This window comes from Callorhinchus milii, unplaced genomic scaffold (assembly GCF_018977255.1).
Source record: "Callorhinchus milii isolate IMCB2004 unplaced genomic scaffold, IMCB_Cmil_1.0 Scaffold3, whole genome shotgun sequence".
Taxonomy (NCBI): Eukaryota; Metazoa; Chordata; class Chondrichthyes; order Chimaeriformes; family Callorhinchidae; genus Callorhinchus; species Callorhinchus milii.
In genome coordinates this window covers 31,313,333-31,332,853 of record NW_024704744.1, presented here as the reverse complement: position 1 = coordinate 31,332,853, position 19,521 = coordinate 31,313,333, and the positions used below count along the sequence as shown (strand labels likewise).

General features: G+C 38.9%; 1 protein-coding gene across 1 annotated transcript; it reads right to left on the bottom strand.

The window, feature by feature from the left end:
* Positions 1-3,965: 3,965 nt before the first annotated feature.
* LOC103182333 (uncharacterized protein KIAA0408) lies at positions 3,966-18,999 on the bottom strand. The gene is made up of 7 exons (XM_007899312.2): positions 18,359-18,999; positions 16,669-16,836; positions 15,151-15,402; positions 12,730-13,089; positions 12,318-12,397; positions 9,653-11,078; positions 3,966-4,874 (listed from the first exon to the last, which is right to left on the bottom strand). The coding sequence occupies exons 1-7, from the start codon at positions 18,695-18,697 to the stop codon at positions 4,692-4,694; spliced, it is 2,808 nt and encodes a 935-aa protein (XP_007897503.2). The 5' UTR covers positions 18,698-18,999; the 3' UTR covers positions 3,966-4,691.
* Positions 19,000-19,521: the final 522 nt, after the last annotated feature.

Genomic DNA, 19,521 nt, shown 5'->3' with positions numbered 1-19,521 from the left:
CGTATTTAGTTGTCCAATAAATACTGTCCTATGTAAACTAATGCTCCAAATTTAGCTGATAATTAGCAATGCTAAGATCAATGTAACCAAGGAAGACAGTTGCACTGCCAGCTTCATATCCAATAATGCTGACACGTAATAATGCGATAGCTTAAGGTCTGCATAATGAGGCGCCAGTCTCTGGACACATATTTACAGATGAGTAGTGTTAAACTTTGAATAAGATGGAGAAGAAGCCAAAGAGATGTGGCTCTGCGCAGTTTAAACCCACACAATTATAATCCTTACATTTGATATTGTACCTTTCATGTTGAAGGAAGAGCTTCACAGGATTTACTGTAAAAATGACTATATTTACGTGGTCTAATTTTTCAGATTTGTTATGTTAAACGTAATTTGTAATCCCTCATTTGAACTTCTGTCTTGTTATTGCCAGAAGCCTTTTATCTATGAGATTCGCGAAATGGGCTAATTTAAAATTGTGAAAAGTCATCAAAACCTCAATAATAAACAGGCAAACACAATTATGCAACAAATCCTGTGCCAAATATAACCTATTAGACCCCTGTATAATCAGCATAATTATTACTAGAGAATTTGATAGGATACTAGAAATTGATAGGATTAAAAACCGATAAATTCTCTGGACCTGATGGCCTGCATCCTAGGGTTTTGAAAGAGGTGGTTGCAGAGATAGTGGATGCTTTGTTTTTGATCTTCCAAAATTCCCTGGATTCTGGAATGGTTGCCAGTGATTGGAAGGTTGCAAACGTGACGCTGATATTTAAGAAGGATGGGAGAGAAAAAATGGGGAAATGACCAATTTATTATTGTTTTTGTTTTTTTTGGAGGGATTATTATTAGGCGTGGAGTAAGGAAACTTGCCCAAGGTTTCGCCCTACCTGGAATTGAACTCAGGTCTCTCACTTGCAAAGCGAGTGCTCTAACCACTGAGGTACAGGACTCGGGGGAACCAGTAGATGTGGTGTATTTGGATTTCCAGAAGCCATTCAACAAGGTGCCACATAAAAGGCTGTTGCATAAGATTAAAGCCTATGGAATTAACGGTGATATATTAGCATGGATTGGAGAGTGGCTAACAGGAAAAAAACTAAGAGTAGTGATAAACGGGTCCTTCTCAGATTGGCAGGATGTGACTAGTGGACTGCCACAAGGATCAGTGCTTGGGCCTCAATTATTTACTGTCTATATCAATGATTTAGATGAGGAAATAGAACTTAATATACCTAAATTCTCAGATGATACAAAGATAGGTGGGAGAGTAAGCTGTGAGTAAAGTAAAGTAAATAAAGTGAGGATGACACACGAAGAATGCAAAGGGAAATAGACAGGCTAGGTGAGTGAGCAAGAAGGTGGCAGATGGAGTATAACGTGGGGAAGTGTGAAGTTATTTAGCTTGGTAGTAAAAATAGAAAAGCAGATTATTTTCTAGAGGGGGAGAGACTAGGTAGTGTTAGTGTTCAGAGGGATTTGTGTGACCTTGTACACCAGTCACAAAAAGTTAGTATGCAAGTACAGCAAGCAACGAAGAAGGCTAATCCCATGTTGGGGTTCGTTGAAAAAGGGTTAGAGTACAAGAGTAGGGAAGTCTTGCTGCAAATGTATAGGGCCTTGGTGAGACAGCACCTAGAATATTGTGTGCAGTTTTGGTCTCCTTATTTAAGAAAGGACATACTTGCCTTAGAGGGGGTGGGGCATAGATTCACTAGGTTAGTTCATGGGATGAGGTGTTTGACCTATGAGAATAGGTTGAGTAAACTAGGCCTATATTCTCTAGAAAATGGAAGAATTGGAGGTGATCTTATAGAAACCTATAAGATTCTTAAGGGTCTTGGCAGGGTAGATGCCGTGAGACTGATTCTCCTAGTTGAAGGATCTAAAACTAGGGGTCCTAGTCTCAAGATTAAGGGTTAACCTTTTCAAACTGAGTTGAGGAAACATTTCTTCACTCAGAGGGTAGAGAATTTGTGGAATTCTCTACCCCAGAAGGATGTGGATGCTCAGTCCTTGAACATATTCAAGACTGAGGTTGATAGATTTCTAAATAGAGGGATTAAGGGATATGGGGATAGGGTGGGTAAATGGAATTAGGTTAGAAGATCAGCCATTATTAAATGGCGGGGCAAGCTTGAGGGGCCAAATGGCCTACTCCTGCTCCTACGTCTTTTAATATTGCCCCAGACTGGACAAGTTTCCGGATCCTGCCATACACAATTCCACAATTCCTTTCTAATGTCTTATTCGCCTCTTTGTTCTACAATGTTTTTCAGCATGTGAGTTGCAGCACCCTACACATTGTTGGCAACATGCAGGGTCCTGCTGGAAAGAGCAAGGGAGTTGAACTAAATGTATAGCACATCTGGAGAATTGTCACAGGCACGAAGGGCAAAATTGCACTGCCTCCATCTGAACTGCCAAATTCTATAATTTTAAGATAACCTTTTTTTTATTAAAACTGCTCCTGTCTTAGAGAAAGATACATAATTAAAAAGAGTTTGTTATGAAAAGGTGGAAACCCTGATTCCCACCATGCAGAATGTTGTGTCAATTGAGAAAGTGATGAGTGGAGGTTAAGAGTTTCTTCATAAGGAGGGAAGAACAAATTGTACATCCAAACAGCCAGCTCTTTAGCTGAGGCCAGAATTGCATCTCGAATCAAAGAACACTATTCATAGGACAGAGAAAGACCATTTAGCACATGAAGTCTATGCTGTTGTTCCTATTCACATGGGGCACTTAATATAATCTCATTCTCCTACTCACTGCCCTTTTGTCTTTTTTTTGTGTCAGATAGAGTGTTTCAAGGAAACCTAAATAAAACAATAGTTTGAACATTTCCTTAGATATTCCCATTTAAATCTCCAGCATTTAGGATATTTTCAGAAACTAGGCGATGGAGCCTTTGAATAAAAATCATTAATATTAAATATTTCTGCTTAAACAAGAATATGTAACTGTACATCCAGAGTTTATAGCAGTATGCTTTCATTCAACTTATTGTGCACTTGCTGCAATTGCTGCTATTTGCAATGAATTGACCTTACAACGAATTGGTATCACCACTGACTGAAGCAATGGTTCAGCCAATGCTTTGGGATACAGACCTGACTAAAATAGGACAAATTAACATTCCCCATGTGCATTAAATATATGGCCTATAAAAACTTGCATGTGATATAGAGATCGAAATCCTACACACATTAATTGATAGTCAAAAATCTAGCATATAATCACAGCTAAATATGAAACTATTGTGACTTATATAACCATAGGAAGCCATTAATATTCATTTTGGTAAAATTGCAAAAAGAATTTGCAATTTGAAAGCTTATGAATTATTTATATGATAGTATCTGCACTGATCTGATTATAGTGTTGGCAGAAAGAAATAGCATCAAAGAGAACATAAATAGTATTACTGTATATCTCATTATTATTAGGAAATGATAATCACATGGTGAAACAACTTCTAAAATATATTTGCAATACAAGGAATTGGATGAGAGAAATGGTACATTGAAAGCAATCAAAACCAAAAAGACAAGACTCTTATGACTCCAGACCTATTTTTCAGTATAGAGTAAAATTCGCTTTTCTGACTGGATCTGTAAAATATTGCCTGTTCTCCACCCATTCTTCCTTCTGCTGTCTCTTAATTCTGACATATTGCACTATAGGGACCGGATCTGCCAAAAGACATTCCAACAGGGTTGTACAGTGGTGCAGCTTCTATAGGCAACGAACAGAGAGGTAACGGAAATATCACCAAAATGCAATATGAGTGGCTTTTCTCAGCCTGAAGATAAAACGCATTATAACTGGGGGAATGTCTGGGGAGCTGTATATAGTGAACTTTTGTGACCCTTGACCTTTAATATCACTGAACGTCAGATTGATGAGTCTAATAAACAGCTAAAATTGCAATATAAAATTTGAAGAACTACTTGAACTGCAGGCAGTTTTATTCTTAATATTGTACATTCTTTTTTTACAGCTGGGGTCAGGGTTAAACTAAAAGCAGCATTTTATTCTTCAAAGTTCCTTAAAATGGCTAAATAATGTCAAGACACATTTTAAAATGAAAATGATATCTGTCTCGCCACTCTGTTACAAGCATCACATTTCCATGTGCAACAATGGAAAGAAAGACCTGCTTGGAATTCAACTCTTATCTGACCATAAACATGTAAAGTAGATGTTCGTGTTACCTAAATCCCAACAGACACAGCTGCAGGTTTCAGCTACACATGCATATACAAACACAAAGGCATGCAAATAGCTACGTTTTCTGCTCCCCATTGAATACATCTGATATACAAGTTTACAACGAAATTCAGGATTATACAGTAAACATTGTAAAATAAGCACAGTATTCACTCGTATAACTAATAAATACACATTGAAAAATAATTAGTTTGTAATGGTGTAATTTGATCGACGCTCAATGTATGTAGATTCCAAAGGCTAATATAAGTACTGGAGACTATCAATACTTTTAACAAACAACCCTTCCCTTCTTAAGCCATTCTTGATATTGGGAAAGGATGCCCAGTAGTTCCAATTTTTTTAATATAGGATATAAAATCTATTGTCATTTAAGAAAAAGCCAGTAGGTAGATGAAGCACGTGCTAAACTCATTTCTGTTGCTTGCACCATCAATTTCAAAATGTTACATGATTGAAGTTTCTGTGGCAAATAAGAGTGACTGGTTACGATTTTGGGCCGCACGGTTAAGCACAGCCGGTGCAGATGGAGATCTCATGGCCCATCGTGTTGGTAAGCGCCGGTTTGATGGTCTAGCAGGACGGGAGAAACTCATCCCATTTGCTGTCACTGTTCCAGGCAGCAGGATCTGAAACAGAAGTTTGGTTCAGTGATAGGAAGGGTTTATTGATATTCACACTTTAATTCTTTCCTACTCGGCTCACACTAACAAATTGACATTGTATTAAAATAAAGCACAGGGCAGAAATCAAACCATTTCAAATATCAAATTGTAAGTAAAAAATCAATAGGTCAAATTCAGAACTCAGTAATAATGCTGATCTTAAGATTTATACTTTGTTTGGAACAGCTGTTTATATCTGTCCTGATTTGTTAACAAAGATGATTTAAATGCAATTATCTTCTGATAATTTTAATGACAACCCTGACCCTCAAAAGACTGACTGTCTAGTAAGATATCACTGTCACTCTTCAGTCACACATAGTTAGTCAAGCATCTGACACATGCTTAAAATAATCCAAGCAAGACTGAGAGTTCCCCAAAAAATTGGTCACTTGATCCACAACTGTTTGTGGGACACTGCTGGGCGCAATTGGCTGCCACGTTTTGCCCACAAAGTATACAGTCAATTCCTTTTACAGTATATTCTGTGAAGCGCTTTGAGACGACCCAAAGACGTGATAAAGTGCTATATCAAATGCAAGGATTATTATTATTATTACTACACATATGCATGCCATCTCCACCTGGAAATGTCCTTGTGTTGGAATGGAATGTGCACTTTCTCTCCAGGTGGACGCAAGATGCTTATCTAACTGCGGAGAGCATTGGGCATGGGTTGGCATGAGCCAAGGCTTGGGGACCCCAGAATGTGGTTAGTGTCCTGCTCGAGTTTCACTGACTAAACTAACTTGAATTCTTTGAAGAGATAACAGAAAACGTAGACAAGATAATGCGGTAGATGTAATATATTTAGATTTCCAAAAGGCGTTTGATAAGGTACCACATTAAACAGACTGATGAATAAGATCAGAGCATGTGGAGTCAGGGGAAAAAATAGCAAAATGGATAGCAAGCTGGCTGCAAAACAGAAAACAGAGAGTAGGGATAAAAGGGTAGCTACTCAGACTGGCAGGGGGTGGGCAGTGGTGTTCCACAAGGATTGGTATTGGGACCAATGGTGTTCACAATATACATCAATGATTTTGATTCAGGAATCAGCAGTATAATTTCAAAATGTGCGGATAACTCTAAATTGGGGGGAGTAGCTAATACAGAGGAAGACTGCAACAAATTACAGCAAGACATTAATAAACTTGCTGAGTGGGCATTTAAATGGCAAATGCATTTCAATGTAGAAAAGTGTGAGGTGGTAGTTTTTGGTAGAAGGAATAAGGAAGTCACATACATCCTGGAAAATAAAAACCTAAATGGGTAGAGCACAAAGGGACCTTGGGGTATACATACACAATTCACTAAAAGTAGCAACTCAGGTTAATAAGGCCATAAAAAAGCAAACCAGGCATTGGGGTTCATTTCTAGAGGGATAGAAATGAAAAGCAGGGAAGGTGTGCTTAGACTACACTTAGAATACTGTGTGCAGTTCTGGTCCCCACATTATAGAAGGGATATAGAGGCACTGGAGAGAGTGCAAAGGAGATTCACAAGGATGATCCCCAAACTGAGAGGTTATACCTCTCAGGAAAGGCTGAACATACTTGGACTCTTTTCTCTTAAAAAGAGGAGGGTAAGGGGTGACCTGATAATGGCTTTAAAATGATGAAAGGTTTTGATAGGGTAGACATAGGGAAGATGTTCCCGCTTGTGGGTGAGACCAAAACCAGGGGCCATCAATATAAAATAGTTACCAATAGATCAAATAGGGAAGTTAGAAGAAATTTCTTCACACAGAGAGTAGTGGGAATGTGGAACATGCTACCACAAGGAGTTGTTGAGGCAAATAGCATAGATATATTTAAGGGAAAGCTAGATAGGTACATGAGGGAGAAAGGAATAGAAGGTTATGCTTGAAGGCTTAGTTGAGGTAGGGCAGGAGGGGGCTCATGTGGAGCACAAACACCGGCATAGACCAGTCGGGTCGAACGGCCTGTTTCTGTGCTATATATTCTAATGTATTCTAACGTAAAACAGCATTTATAATCTCTGATACAGCATGTATCTAGATAAGGTTTCCTTATCAACAGAAAACAATAGGTAAACACCCATAACACACCACTTATAGAGCTGTCAAAGATATCTTTCCAGAGAGAATCAAACTATATTATAAATGAAAAAGCTTGTGATTTGACTCACAATGGCACTTAATATTGACTTTCATAGAAATTGTCAAGTATCTCAGTAGGTATAGGCACAACCCAGGAGTAGCAGTATTCTTTTCCTACCATTAACGTATCTCACCTTGATAAATGCAAAGTTTTAACAAAAAAAGTCACAAATACAGCTCAAACATCTCTTAACCCTGCTTTCCAATGGCTCAATGTTTTCAGAGACAATATGAGACTTGAAAAACAAATTGCCAATGGGAGCAGCTCTCTCAATAGCTTGAAGTATGCATCAGCAAGCCTAGTTCAACAAGTGATGAATAAAACTGCATTTAGACTTTTGCACACAAGTGATTGAGTTCCAAGTGATGACACTGACTGAGAGATTTACATAGTCAGGATAAGCAGTGCCTGAAGCGTTGCCCTAACAACGTGCAATGGTGAGATGCCACTGCAATAGATCTTGTACTCTCGGAATAAATATTAACATCTAGCTCAAGTACCAGCAATTCTTACAAGAGTGCATGATGACAAGAGTTCCAACGTTTGTTAGCATAATTTCTAATGGGTAAGAAGGACAAACATAGCATAATAAAGGTACTCAGCCAGATGGTGTGAAACAAAATATATTTATAAATTTCATATTTCTTCCATATATTTCATACCATTTTGCTAAATTGAATAAGGTCAATAATATCATAAAGATATGATTACGGCACCTTTTGAGGCTGCAGAGCTCCCTCAATTTTGTCATGGAACATTAAAGCAGACATGTCAGCACATACTTCAGCAATAGTATGCCAGAATGCACCAAACACTTCTGCTGTGTAACAAACTACATATATCAGTAAATCTCTTCTTAACCATTTCACCATCTGTTTGTGATAAATATTAAAAGGCCAACATGATACCAGTTATCATAATCCAAATTAGCTCCAAGGTCATTTTCTATAGTTCTAGGACAAAGTTTTTTTTAAATTCTGTTGAGTAAAGCTTCCAGTCCTAAAATGAAGGCAGATCAACTAGGTTTCTGGAAGCGTAGGTAATGTCATTAACTTATATTTTCTCCAGAGATTTTCAGTAGAGGTTCAGCGAGAGGGAGGGAGCTATAGAGGAAAGCTAAATGGTGCCATAATATCAATGTACAAAACAGCACAATTAGGTTAACATTATGCCTGACACACACAGAAACCCATCACTGTGCTCAAGAGTATCTAAACTAAATTATTGAGAGTTCCATAAGTCTGGAATAATAATCCTTACATTTGATGTGAATGGAGTGTGCTTTTCTATTCCCAGAGGGGGACACCTGCTCACCTAATTCTGGAAAGTATCAGGTACATGTTGGCAAGAATCAAAGCTTGGCCAGTGTGTGCATTGGGTACTGCTAGAGGTCGCCAGCTAAAACCACACAGCTTGTCAATGTAAACACTGTCTGGCCACCTTTCCGCTGTAATCTTGTTGTTGTTGTCCAATTAGGATCACCCTACACATTAGGCCTTTGACTTGCAGCTGTCTGGAAATAATTCCTATTCCTGAGGCTACTCTTACAAGTCCTGCTGATACAAAAGGCTGCCTAGTCTATCACCATAGCCTTGGAATGCTATAAGACTATTTGGCACAGAAACAGGACTACCACCTCCACCACAAAGGATCACCTCAATTTTGATTTTCAATTACCATACACGTCACTTTGGATTCATCTTAGCCCATATAAAGCACACGTACCTTCCCCTATGGAAGATATTGATAACTCAAACTACTCAGTAATAGTATTGTAACATTCAGTTGTGCTGCATTAATAACTAGTGTCCCTAGATACCCAGATTACTCTCGATGCACATCCTTAGCATGAGATATGGTATGTTAGTAGTGACACCATCCATATTACACCAACCCTTACATTTACTCATTTGACAGACTGCCCAATTTGAGCTGCTTTCTACAGTGTTTAACTGACAGGAGTATAATCTATTGAATAATTACCCTTGGTCTCTGCAGCCTTGCATATGGATGCAAATGGGGAGAGGGGTAAAGAGAATAATTTTAATACATTCCTATGCAATTCTAGATCAGAGATTGACACTTCTCTGGAGCATGTGGCTCCAAACCACTTAAGAGGAGGATTGGTAGGTCACCTGTCTTGTTTTCTAATTGACCAGTGCCTTGGGACGTCCTCCCGACGTGAAAGTCGCTTTACAAATGTAATCTTGTTGTTGTTGACCACCATCAGCGATTGAGCCTTCAGCCTCTCTGCCCCCACCCTTGGGAATTCCATTCCACAGTCCCTTTGCCTAGTTCCCTCCCTTGCCTCCTTCAAGACCCATCTCAAGACCCTCTTCTTCGATCGAGCCTTCGGTCACTCTCCTACCCCTACCCTCCCTGCTCTCTACCCCTTCTGATCCTAACCCCCTCCCGGCTCGGGTCCAAATTCCTGATTGTTCATGGCCTTGGGGCATCCTCACGAGATAAAAAGCTATACAAATGTCATTTGTTGTTAAAGAATGATATATAATGCAGTGTAAATGGGGCACATGNAAAAAATGAACAGAAAATTAATAATAATTGCAATGCAGATTTAAAGCAACAGAAGTGCTTTTGTGTACTACCTTCTTTGCTTACCTCTGGTAATGGAGCCTCCTCGTCAGAGAGCCCTCTGAACACTGCTGGCTGTTTTGATTCCTCCCGTGTTTTTTGTTCAAGATGAAGTATTTGAAAAAGGTTAACAAACTCATTTCTACTTTCCTGCAAAGATGCTTGTTGCTGAGTTTTGCCACCAGTGAAGTTATGTACCTTTTCCTTCACTTCAAGGGAAGGATTCAATGACCTTTCATAGCTTCTCAACATCTTTTGGACAGTCCCGATGTTGGACTTTGAATCCGATTGCATTTGACAAAAAGGATTATTTGGCCTCAGGTCATTCTCAGCAGTCACTTCCCCTTTGTCATTACCAATCATCCAGCCTGAAAAAACATTGCTGGACTTGTCCTTCCCTGCTGTTCTCGAGTTGGTGAGGAAAGAAGGTGACATGTATGGTCTAAAGGCTGAACCATGGCGGTTGGCAAGAAATTGACCAGTAACATTGCTGTTCTCTGCAGAGTGAAGTGAGAAATCAAATGTTGAACAAGTAGGTTTTTCAATCTGCGTTGATTCCATTGATGTTCCGTGCTGAGCAAGGCCACAGCTTTCAGTATTTAAAACAGTTTTGCTGTCGCTGCCTGTTTGAGCTACAGGAATATCTGACTGCGGTTGTGCTGCCAATGCACCATTGCATTTGCAATTGCCTGTTGCCTTTGAAATGTCTGCAAAGTTACACTGTGGAATATTGCAGTTTGGAAAGAGAGCTTTGCTTTGCTTTAGTCCATTGATGGATTTTGGACCCAAATTCTGCTGCTGCACAAATGACATTATACTTACATCTGAGTGAACCGCTTTTAATGGTAAACAAAAAGGAAATTTACTTTCAGTTCCCGTGCTAAGTTTAGCTAAATCACATGACCACCTGTTATTGTTTCCATTGCATTTAGAGCCCACACCTCGCTTAATTTGTGATGGAAAAGCATTGAATTGTCCAGGAAACAATTTGCCTTCATTCTCATGCAGTATTGTCTCAAATTGCCTCACAGAAGAAGAGTCACTGAATGTCTGGCCTTTAACATTATCTTGAGTTTTGCAGTTACTGCTGTCTTCCTTCACGGCATTTTCTTGATTGTATGGAAATACTGAAAGTGAATTTGCAAGGTACCATGATGAGGTCCTTGGTGGAACAGGTGGAGCTTCTGATTTTGTTAAGGGAGGCTCATTGGTTATGTCATCCATACCTGGAAGCCCAAGAGGGATTTGATTCCCATCTCTATCAGTTTGTTTCCACTTGTTCTCATCATTTAGCTCTTCACAACACAGATGGTTTTTTGAAAGTATAGCACCTGGGTTTTTAAATATATTGTATGACCCATTGCTTTTCTCATCTGTAAAGATGTCATCCCTTGAAAATATACTTGCATTTTCTTTCCCTTTAAGTCCTTGCAGATATGAAACCAATTTTGTTCTAGTTAAAGAAAAATATAAAAGTTAAGTCTTTGTGTAGTTGTACGATTGGCAGCTGTAAAAATGATTTAACGTTCTGAAGAACAACTGATATTTTGATAATTTGAGGCTTAGAGCAGTAAATCATGGTTAACACACGATAACAATCTGTTTCAAGCTATTGTTTCTGAGAATATATCCAACATTAAAATAGGGTTAAAGGAAGAAAAACAATGCAAAGGTTTTTCCTCCAAGCAAGTTACTGGATTATTCTCAATATGCAGCAAATTGTGTTTTAAGCGGTATACACATATCTTATATTAAACCAGAAGATATAATTTTTACGCTAACAGTACCAGGTGCCATAACACATGGGAGTCAAAATTGCAGTATGAATTAAGAGATCTGAAAATTTTATATAAATATTAAATAACCTTGACATTTCATATACTGCCTTTCACATCAGTAGGTCATCTCACAGGACAGCCAATTTAAGCACAACAATAAAATATGGATGAGTTAACCGAATGTGCCAGAGGATTGAAAATGGGGGGGAAAAAAGACTTTAGAGTGAAAATTTGGAGAGTTTTTTTTAGACCGATGGGGAAATTACTGTTGGCCATTTAACATTATGACATTTTGAATTCTTAAATTTGATACAGCGCCTTTCACATCAGGAGAACATCTCAAAGAGCTTCACTGGATTCACTGTAATGTTTAGCGATCTGAGACACCATCGTGCCGTGCATATATAAATATATAGGCTGAGATAATGATGGGTGCCATATAAATGCAAGTATTGTTGTTGCAGTCACTGTGGATTTTCTTAAAACTGGGATAGAAGTTTTTTTAAAAAAAAATCAGTCTACGTCCTTACCCTTTCCAGGGATAATAATCTCAAAAAAAAAATCATTCGTGGGACAATGCTGTACACAACTGGCTGCCCGTTTCACCCAAAGAATACACAGTCAATCCACTTTACAATATATTCTGTGAAGTGCTTATTATATTATTATTATCTTCTAACCCTACATTTTGTCAACGGAAGAGGGAGAAATCTGAAAAATATTTGTGGGCTAAAGTCTTAATTTCAAAACCAGCTTCCTAAAAAATAATATTGGCAAAAATATGAATTTAAAAGATTTAAATGAGTTTTGTCTGTAGTATATCTTTTCACACTTCTATACACTTAATTTCTATACATTATTTGATAAACATTCATTTCATCTTAAAACGGAGAGAGTTTTTTTTTATGGTTTACCTTTTGTGCTTAGTTTTTTTCCGGACTTCCTCCTGGTAATTGCATAACTCTTCACTCACTTTTGCTATTTCCTGTAAAGCCTGTGATAATGATAGACAGTGTGTAAGTTGCAGGCATTAACATATTATTTAAAACACTGTATGGTGTGAAAATCCACTTATGTCCAGATTTACTCAACTTCAGAGTGTGCAGAATTTGGCAAATTGCTGAATTCTATCTTAACTTTGAAGCCAGTTTTCTATAGTTCTTAAAAAAGAATTTACAAAAATCTGGCTTTAATAATAAAACTATTTATTAATTTATTATTTGAAATCGACAAATTCTGGATGTTCTGAAATACTATGAAAATAGAAAAAAATCAAGATCCCAGTGGAATTTCTAACCCTCTAAGTTACAGAAAAGGATGACTTACTGCATTCAAGGTACTGGAATATTTCTTTGTATCTTTCTCTGCATTTTCAATTTCTTCACTGCTGCCACTGTCCTCTAAACTTTGATGTGATGCATCATCAATAAACAGTGGGCTTGCACTTATTGTTGAACACCTTCCTGTGCCTTGTACTGCATCACTTGGGGCATTATCTTTGATCACTGCATCATAGGCCCATGTACAGTTCATAAGTTTCTGGTCTTTATCATCATGTGATTCACCATATTGAGGATTGCAGGAATGTAAGTTCAGCAGCACACAGTTATCTCTAGTATTCTTTCCTTGTCTCTGCCCATTTCCATTCAAGTTGCATTGTTGTCTTGCCTTTACCTCTTGGTAAAGCTGCAAAGGAAGGTTTTAAGTAAAACTAATCATTATCTTGATAACATTTTGAACAAATAGAGAACAAATATTTACTGTCAACAGTTATTGGTTGGGATTGAACTGATCACATGTAAACGTGTATGACTGAGAAACTCCACCAGCTAAACCTTAGCATTAAGACATTGGATGGTGCAGTGCATTTGAATGCTTTCCTTTCTTCTATGGGATCTGGTGTTTATTCCAGACCAGCATAATGAGATGAAAGAGAATTAGAAGCTGCAAATTCCCTTGCAAACCTTTTTCTGTCCTTAATGTTTTTTTAAAATGGGTCAGGTGTCATCTTAGCTAAGTTGGTTCCAAGTCAGAAGGTTGTGAGTTCAATCCTCATGTTGGAACTTTGAGCTCATTGTCTCGCATGGCAATCTGAAGATAGCTGGAAAGTGCTGCATTGTCTAAGGTACCATCTTATGGATGTTAAACCATGATTTCCTTTCCATGTTCAAATGAACGTTAAAGATTTCACTGTACTAGTCTAAAGGATGAAAGAGTTTCGCCCAGTGTCCTGACCAATAACAAAATTGGTCATTCATTCCATGCTGTTTGTGGGACATTGTTATTCGCAGATTGGCTTCTGTGTTCATTTGCAAATACAGTCACTTTTTACAGAAAACGTTATGAAGCCTTCAAGACATTATAAGTGTTATGCAAAATGCAAGTATTATTGTCATGAATAATAAAAGTAATTTTAGTGTTATGTTCAACCTTTTGTGGTTATTCAGAATGCAATATGATTCCTGCAACACTTGTCACAAATGGCCAGGTTTACTTCACATCACAGGACAATTATAACAATCTGATTAAAAAGAAATGGAATACTCCTATTAATTTGCATTAGCGATCAGGTAGGATCACATCATTTACCAAGCTGAAAAAATTCTGTAACTGTATCTAACCAGCTCTATCCATTTACCTTTTGAAAGCATTAACATATGCCAGTGTGAATTATTTTTCCACAGATAGGAACTATTGATCCCTCAAGCTTGTTCTGCTATTTTCTTGTCTATTTTTAAAAAATCCTCAATATATTCTCTGTACCCTTCATTATATTTTCCAAATCACTTTTTCTTTCTTAATTAATTGATTTTTCACATATGGGATTCAATGTGGCTCAGACAACCCAACCACTCAACAGAACTGGAGTATAATATATTAAAAAAAATTCCCTTCATTAATTCTATTATTTTGGCCTGTCCCTCAGCTACGAGTGGGTCAAACTTGAATGAGAGATCAGACAGGCTAACATAAGCCATCCTTGACCTGGTTTCAAAATGATGAGCCTGCCCTTGGCCCTGGTTTGCAGTATTCAAAGGCAGCATTGACATCAGACCAGACAGCCTGGTGTGTCTGCACGGCATGGAGGGACAGACCAGTCACTGGGACAGGGATTCATAAAATTAGATGGGGTACGGAAACAGGCCCTTGGGCCGAACTGGATGCCAGTGTTTATACTCTTCACTCTTCATCTCTTTTCCCAATAAATAATAATAAAACACCTGAATTTAAAATCTAAGATATAAAGCAATAATGATAATAATAATAATCCCTGCATTTGATATAGCGCTTTTCACGTCTTCTCGATGTCTCAAAGCGCTTCACAGAATATCCTGTAAAGCGAATTGACCGTATATTTGTGGGCGAAACGCGGCAGCCAATTGCGTACAGCAGTGTCCCACAAACAGCCGTGGATTGAAATGACCAATTTATTACTGTTTTTGTTTTGGAGGGATTATTATCAGGTGTGTGGAGTAAGGAAACTTGCCCAAGGTTTCGCCCTGCCTGGAATTGAACCCAGGTGTCTCGCTTGCAAGGCGAGTGCTCTAACCATTGAGCTACAGGACTCCACAGATGATGATTTTAACCAATGGAATCTCATCAGATTTGCATATCAGTGAACTAATTGAAAAGCCGGGACAAACACCATTGTACACTGCTTTCAAGAATATTTAAGTAATGGCTCCGACTATGGGCATTATTACAAGGGTATACTACATGTTACTTAGATGTGACTAACTTCAGCACCTGCTCTATCTTGCTCTGCATGTCTTTCAATTGACTTTCCCATTCCTTTCTCTCATTGTCGAAACGTTCCAGTAGCTCCACCTTCTCCCTGCCCCAGGTTCTCTCGCTGTTCTCCAGTTGCTTCCTCAGGTCCATGGCTGCCGAGTGAGTGTCAGCCAACAGACGCTTCTGTTCCTCCCTTTCTTTCCTTAATGTTTCTCTTGCGTCTTGAGGTACTTTGTCCACGTGCTGTCTATTTACTTTAGCTTCCAACTTCCAGTTATGTAGAAAAAGATAAAACAGAAACATTGCATAACATTGAACTTCCAATATTATAAGCATAACCTGTTGAGATTCTCTACACAGCTTCCATATAACATGCATAAATGCAAAGATTATTGTATGGAACTAAAAATATATTTACACATCATGTCAAATCATGTCAAATATTAAAATTATCTGCATTTTCAATACAATGAAAATGGTGACTAATAGCTAAATATTATTTCCCCTTTCAGTTCTAAAAGTAAAGTTACCACAATTTTTGAGAACAAACGGATTGTAATAGAAATGTGTAATTCCTGGACAAAACAGAATCAATTAGGTCTAGTTCCGCAAAGCATACAAACCTAAGAAAAGAAATAGGATGAGATCATTCAGCCTATCAAACCTGCTCCACTATTGTACTAGATCTGCACAGATTTTATAATCCCAATGCTCCACCGTTTCATTATACATTTTAATATCACACTATCCAAGTATCTGTCCGCCTCTACAGCATCACAACCCTCTGTGTGACTAAATGATTCCTGCCCTCAGTTCTAATTGTCTTTGTTCTGATTTTAAGGCCATGCCCCCTTGTAATGGATCTGTCCACAAGAGGGAAGAGTCATCCACTGCATAACCTGCCAATCCCTTACATCATTTTAAATATCTCCATCAAATCATCCCTTAACCTCCTCTGTTCTAAGGAATATAACTCCAGTCTACCCAACTTCTCATCATGTATTAGACTAGTGATTCACCACTGGACATCCTTCAAAGATAGTATATGCTTCCTAAAATTGGGTGCCCAAACTGAACAGTCTCTCTATAATTGAAACACTTAGATTCCAGATCTCTTTTAATAATGGTAAGCATCACAATTGCCTTATTGACTGCTTTTTGTACCCGCAAACTACATTTGAAATTATTAATTCGGTCTTAGCTTTGAAGTTGTTTTTTTCTGCAGTCCTTTAAAGAACATACAAAAAAAAGCGTTAAGTTAAGCAATTAAAAATCTGACAAATTCTTGACAATGTGAAATATTATATACATAGAATAATTCTAGACCCAGGTGGAATTTCTACCCAATAGTTTTTTTTTCGGTTTTACATTAGATTGTGTTAATGAATGTATAATAACTAAGATGTTTAGTTTGAGAGTCCTGGCAATTTAGAAAATAACTGTCTTCTCAACAACAAACTTTTATGAAGTGTTCTGCTGCTCCATGGATATTTTGCTCTCAACCAGCAGTTTTTTGTTAATAAAGAAATACACCTGTCCAATACGACATTTCAGCTCTGCTCTCTCCAGCTCCCAAGCATATTTATCACCAGAATATTGACGATGCAACTCTGTCCTTTGATCTTCCTCCTTTTTAAGTTCAGTCTGAATGCCTTCCAAAATGGACCGAAGATCAAGCAAAATTCTTCTATTTTCACCAGCCTGGAATAAATAAAATGTACACGACATTTTATATTCCATTGTTACTTTAGTAACAATATAGTATCAAAGAAAGTTAAATAAAGAAAGCACATTTGGCTATACAAATGGGGGAATGGATGACACTATGGGTTAAATAATCTTATTTCACCTCTGAAACCCAAATCAAGCCCATTCATTCATCTTATTATTTATTATTGGTTAGATAGGAAGACTTTCAAAAAGTCTTCCGGTGTATTTAATAATATACTTAACATACTGTTAATTGGATTGATTGTGATTTTGTGGGTGAAACACAGTCACCAACTGTGCACAGCAATGTCTCACAAAGAGCCATCGAGTAAGTGACTGATGTAAGGGCAGCATATATGAGTTTGGTCAACCTGAATCCTATTCCCAGTGGGTACGTACTTACAGTACGATGCTGTACTGCTCTCAATTTGACGTAAACTGACAATCTAATTCACAGAGACCAAGATGATTAATGTGGGAAGTGAAAAACCTTCTGCTGGTGATTTTTGAGTTTGGCATGCAGGAAACTTTGCATTTATCTGCGTGTGCTATAGTGCCTCACTTAGGAGCACCGACACTAGTGCCCGGAATGTGAAAGTGTTCAAATTTCTCAGTACTACCATCCCTTTCTTGATATAAGCATTCAATAGAAAGTTTGGAAAACAAACATTGCAAATGTCATAAAATGGCTGTTAATAAATGCATCACTCAGTATTGTACTGAGCTATATAGGCTAGCAATATCCCAGTTCCAATCTTTGGTCAATAAATAAATAGCTTACTATTGCTAATCACAGTGAATTTACAACATACTGTACTTAAAAATACAGTACAGCTGCCATTTATACATATCACACGGTGAACTGACAGGAAATGCACCATTGGCGTTTTTAAATAAATACCTTTTGAAACTTTCTGAAAATTACCTGAAAAGGAAATTTGCAACAAATGTAAACACTTTCAATTTGTTAATTCTACTTTAGATCGAGACCTAGAATGTTGCCAATAACACCCTTGGTGCAATTTCATTTTCCCTAACATTTTTCTGAATCTATTAAAGACAATATTTTTGGGAAACTGGAGGGAGCAATATCATTGAATTAAAATGTCATGTAAGGAGCGTGCAACTAAAGGAATAAGAGAATACTGCAGTTGTGATATTGTGAAGATCATTGGAAGCACCAAACTGCGCATTTCAAAAGGTGCAGCAATTCACTACCGTTTTATTTTTTACCATGAAATCACACGACATAATAATAATGATCCTTTCGTTTTTTATATACAGTGGGGGCCTGATCATATGGCTGAGAGGTCTCAAAGCGCTTCACAGGATATACTGCAAGTGGATTAACTGCGATATCTGCGGGCGAAAGGCAGCAGCCAGGTGTGCACAGCATTGACCCACAAACAGCCATGGAGTGAGTGACCAATTGAATGTGGTAATTGTTAATAACTAGTAACACTGGCAAACTGAGGAGCCAGGAGAGCCAGTCTGGTGGATGCGCTGTATTTACTTGGATCTCGGCGACTTCCCTCAGTAACAGCTCCTTCTCTCTGATCCAGGCCGCCTTGTCTTGACTGTACCGTTTCTTGATTTCCTCGAACTTCCTCTTGAATCGAAGGTGTTGATGTTGGAGGTGGCATTTCTCAGGCTGGGCTCTGCTCCCTGGGGCCAGGACGCCTCCCGCTTGTTTGGGATCCACAGGGATGGCCGAGGTTGACATGTTTCTGAGAGGACTCCTGCTCCTCTCCCTGCCCCCTGGGGGGGACCTGGACACAAACTCCCAGCCTTGTGCTCTGCTCAAGTAGCTGCCACCATGGACCCCAGCGCTGTGCCCAAAGCCATGCCACATGCCGGGCAGCCCCAGGGCGAGAACTACAGCCCTCCTCTGCCCCCTACCAGGGGCCACACCAGGCACCACCCTCCCCTCATCCAGAGCCAGTCACAGCGAGGTGGGCGCAGACTGGTCCTGGCACCGCTTCCACTGCCTGAGCCCCTGCAACTCCAGCAAACCTGTCACCCACCACACACCTCCCCACGCAAACCCCCAGACTTCTTCACATAAATAAATAAATCCCTATGCAGCTGTAACACAGCACCAGCTTTTAACTGGATATGGATTAAACTATCCTCTTCTGCAAGGCTCAGGCCCCCTCCCCTCCCCTCCCCTCAAATCCACAGCCCCCGACAGACGAGCTTCTATATATAGACCGTGGTGTGAGATGACCAAGTCCAGGCATCCAGACCCGCGGTATTTTTACTCCCCGACGATGTCTGCTCTTCAGCTGCTGCACCACCAGCGCTCCCGTTTGCAGGCGATCCAATTGGATGTTGGTTGTGCAATGGTTATTAAGGGGGAAAAGACCTCCGGACACTTCAAGTGTGTGTGTGTGTATATATATATATATATGTGTGTGTGTGTGTGTGTGTTTAGGGCGAAAGATTGTCGCCCTTTCTTAAAGCAGCATTGAATATCCCGCGCACCCGCTTCTCTTGCGTAACCCGCACACACACTCACTCACTCACTCACTCACACTCACTCACACACACACTCTCTCTCTCTCTCTCTCTCTCTGTCTCTCTGTGTGTTGCAAATGTTTGCGTCTGCACTTTAGATCGCTTTCAAGTCAAGTGGGAGCTTCTTGTCACCCGGCGGGAAGGAGCCAACAAGTTAAC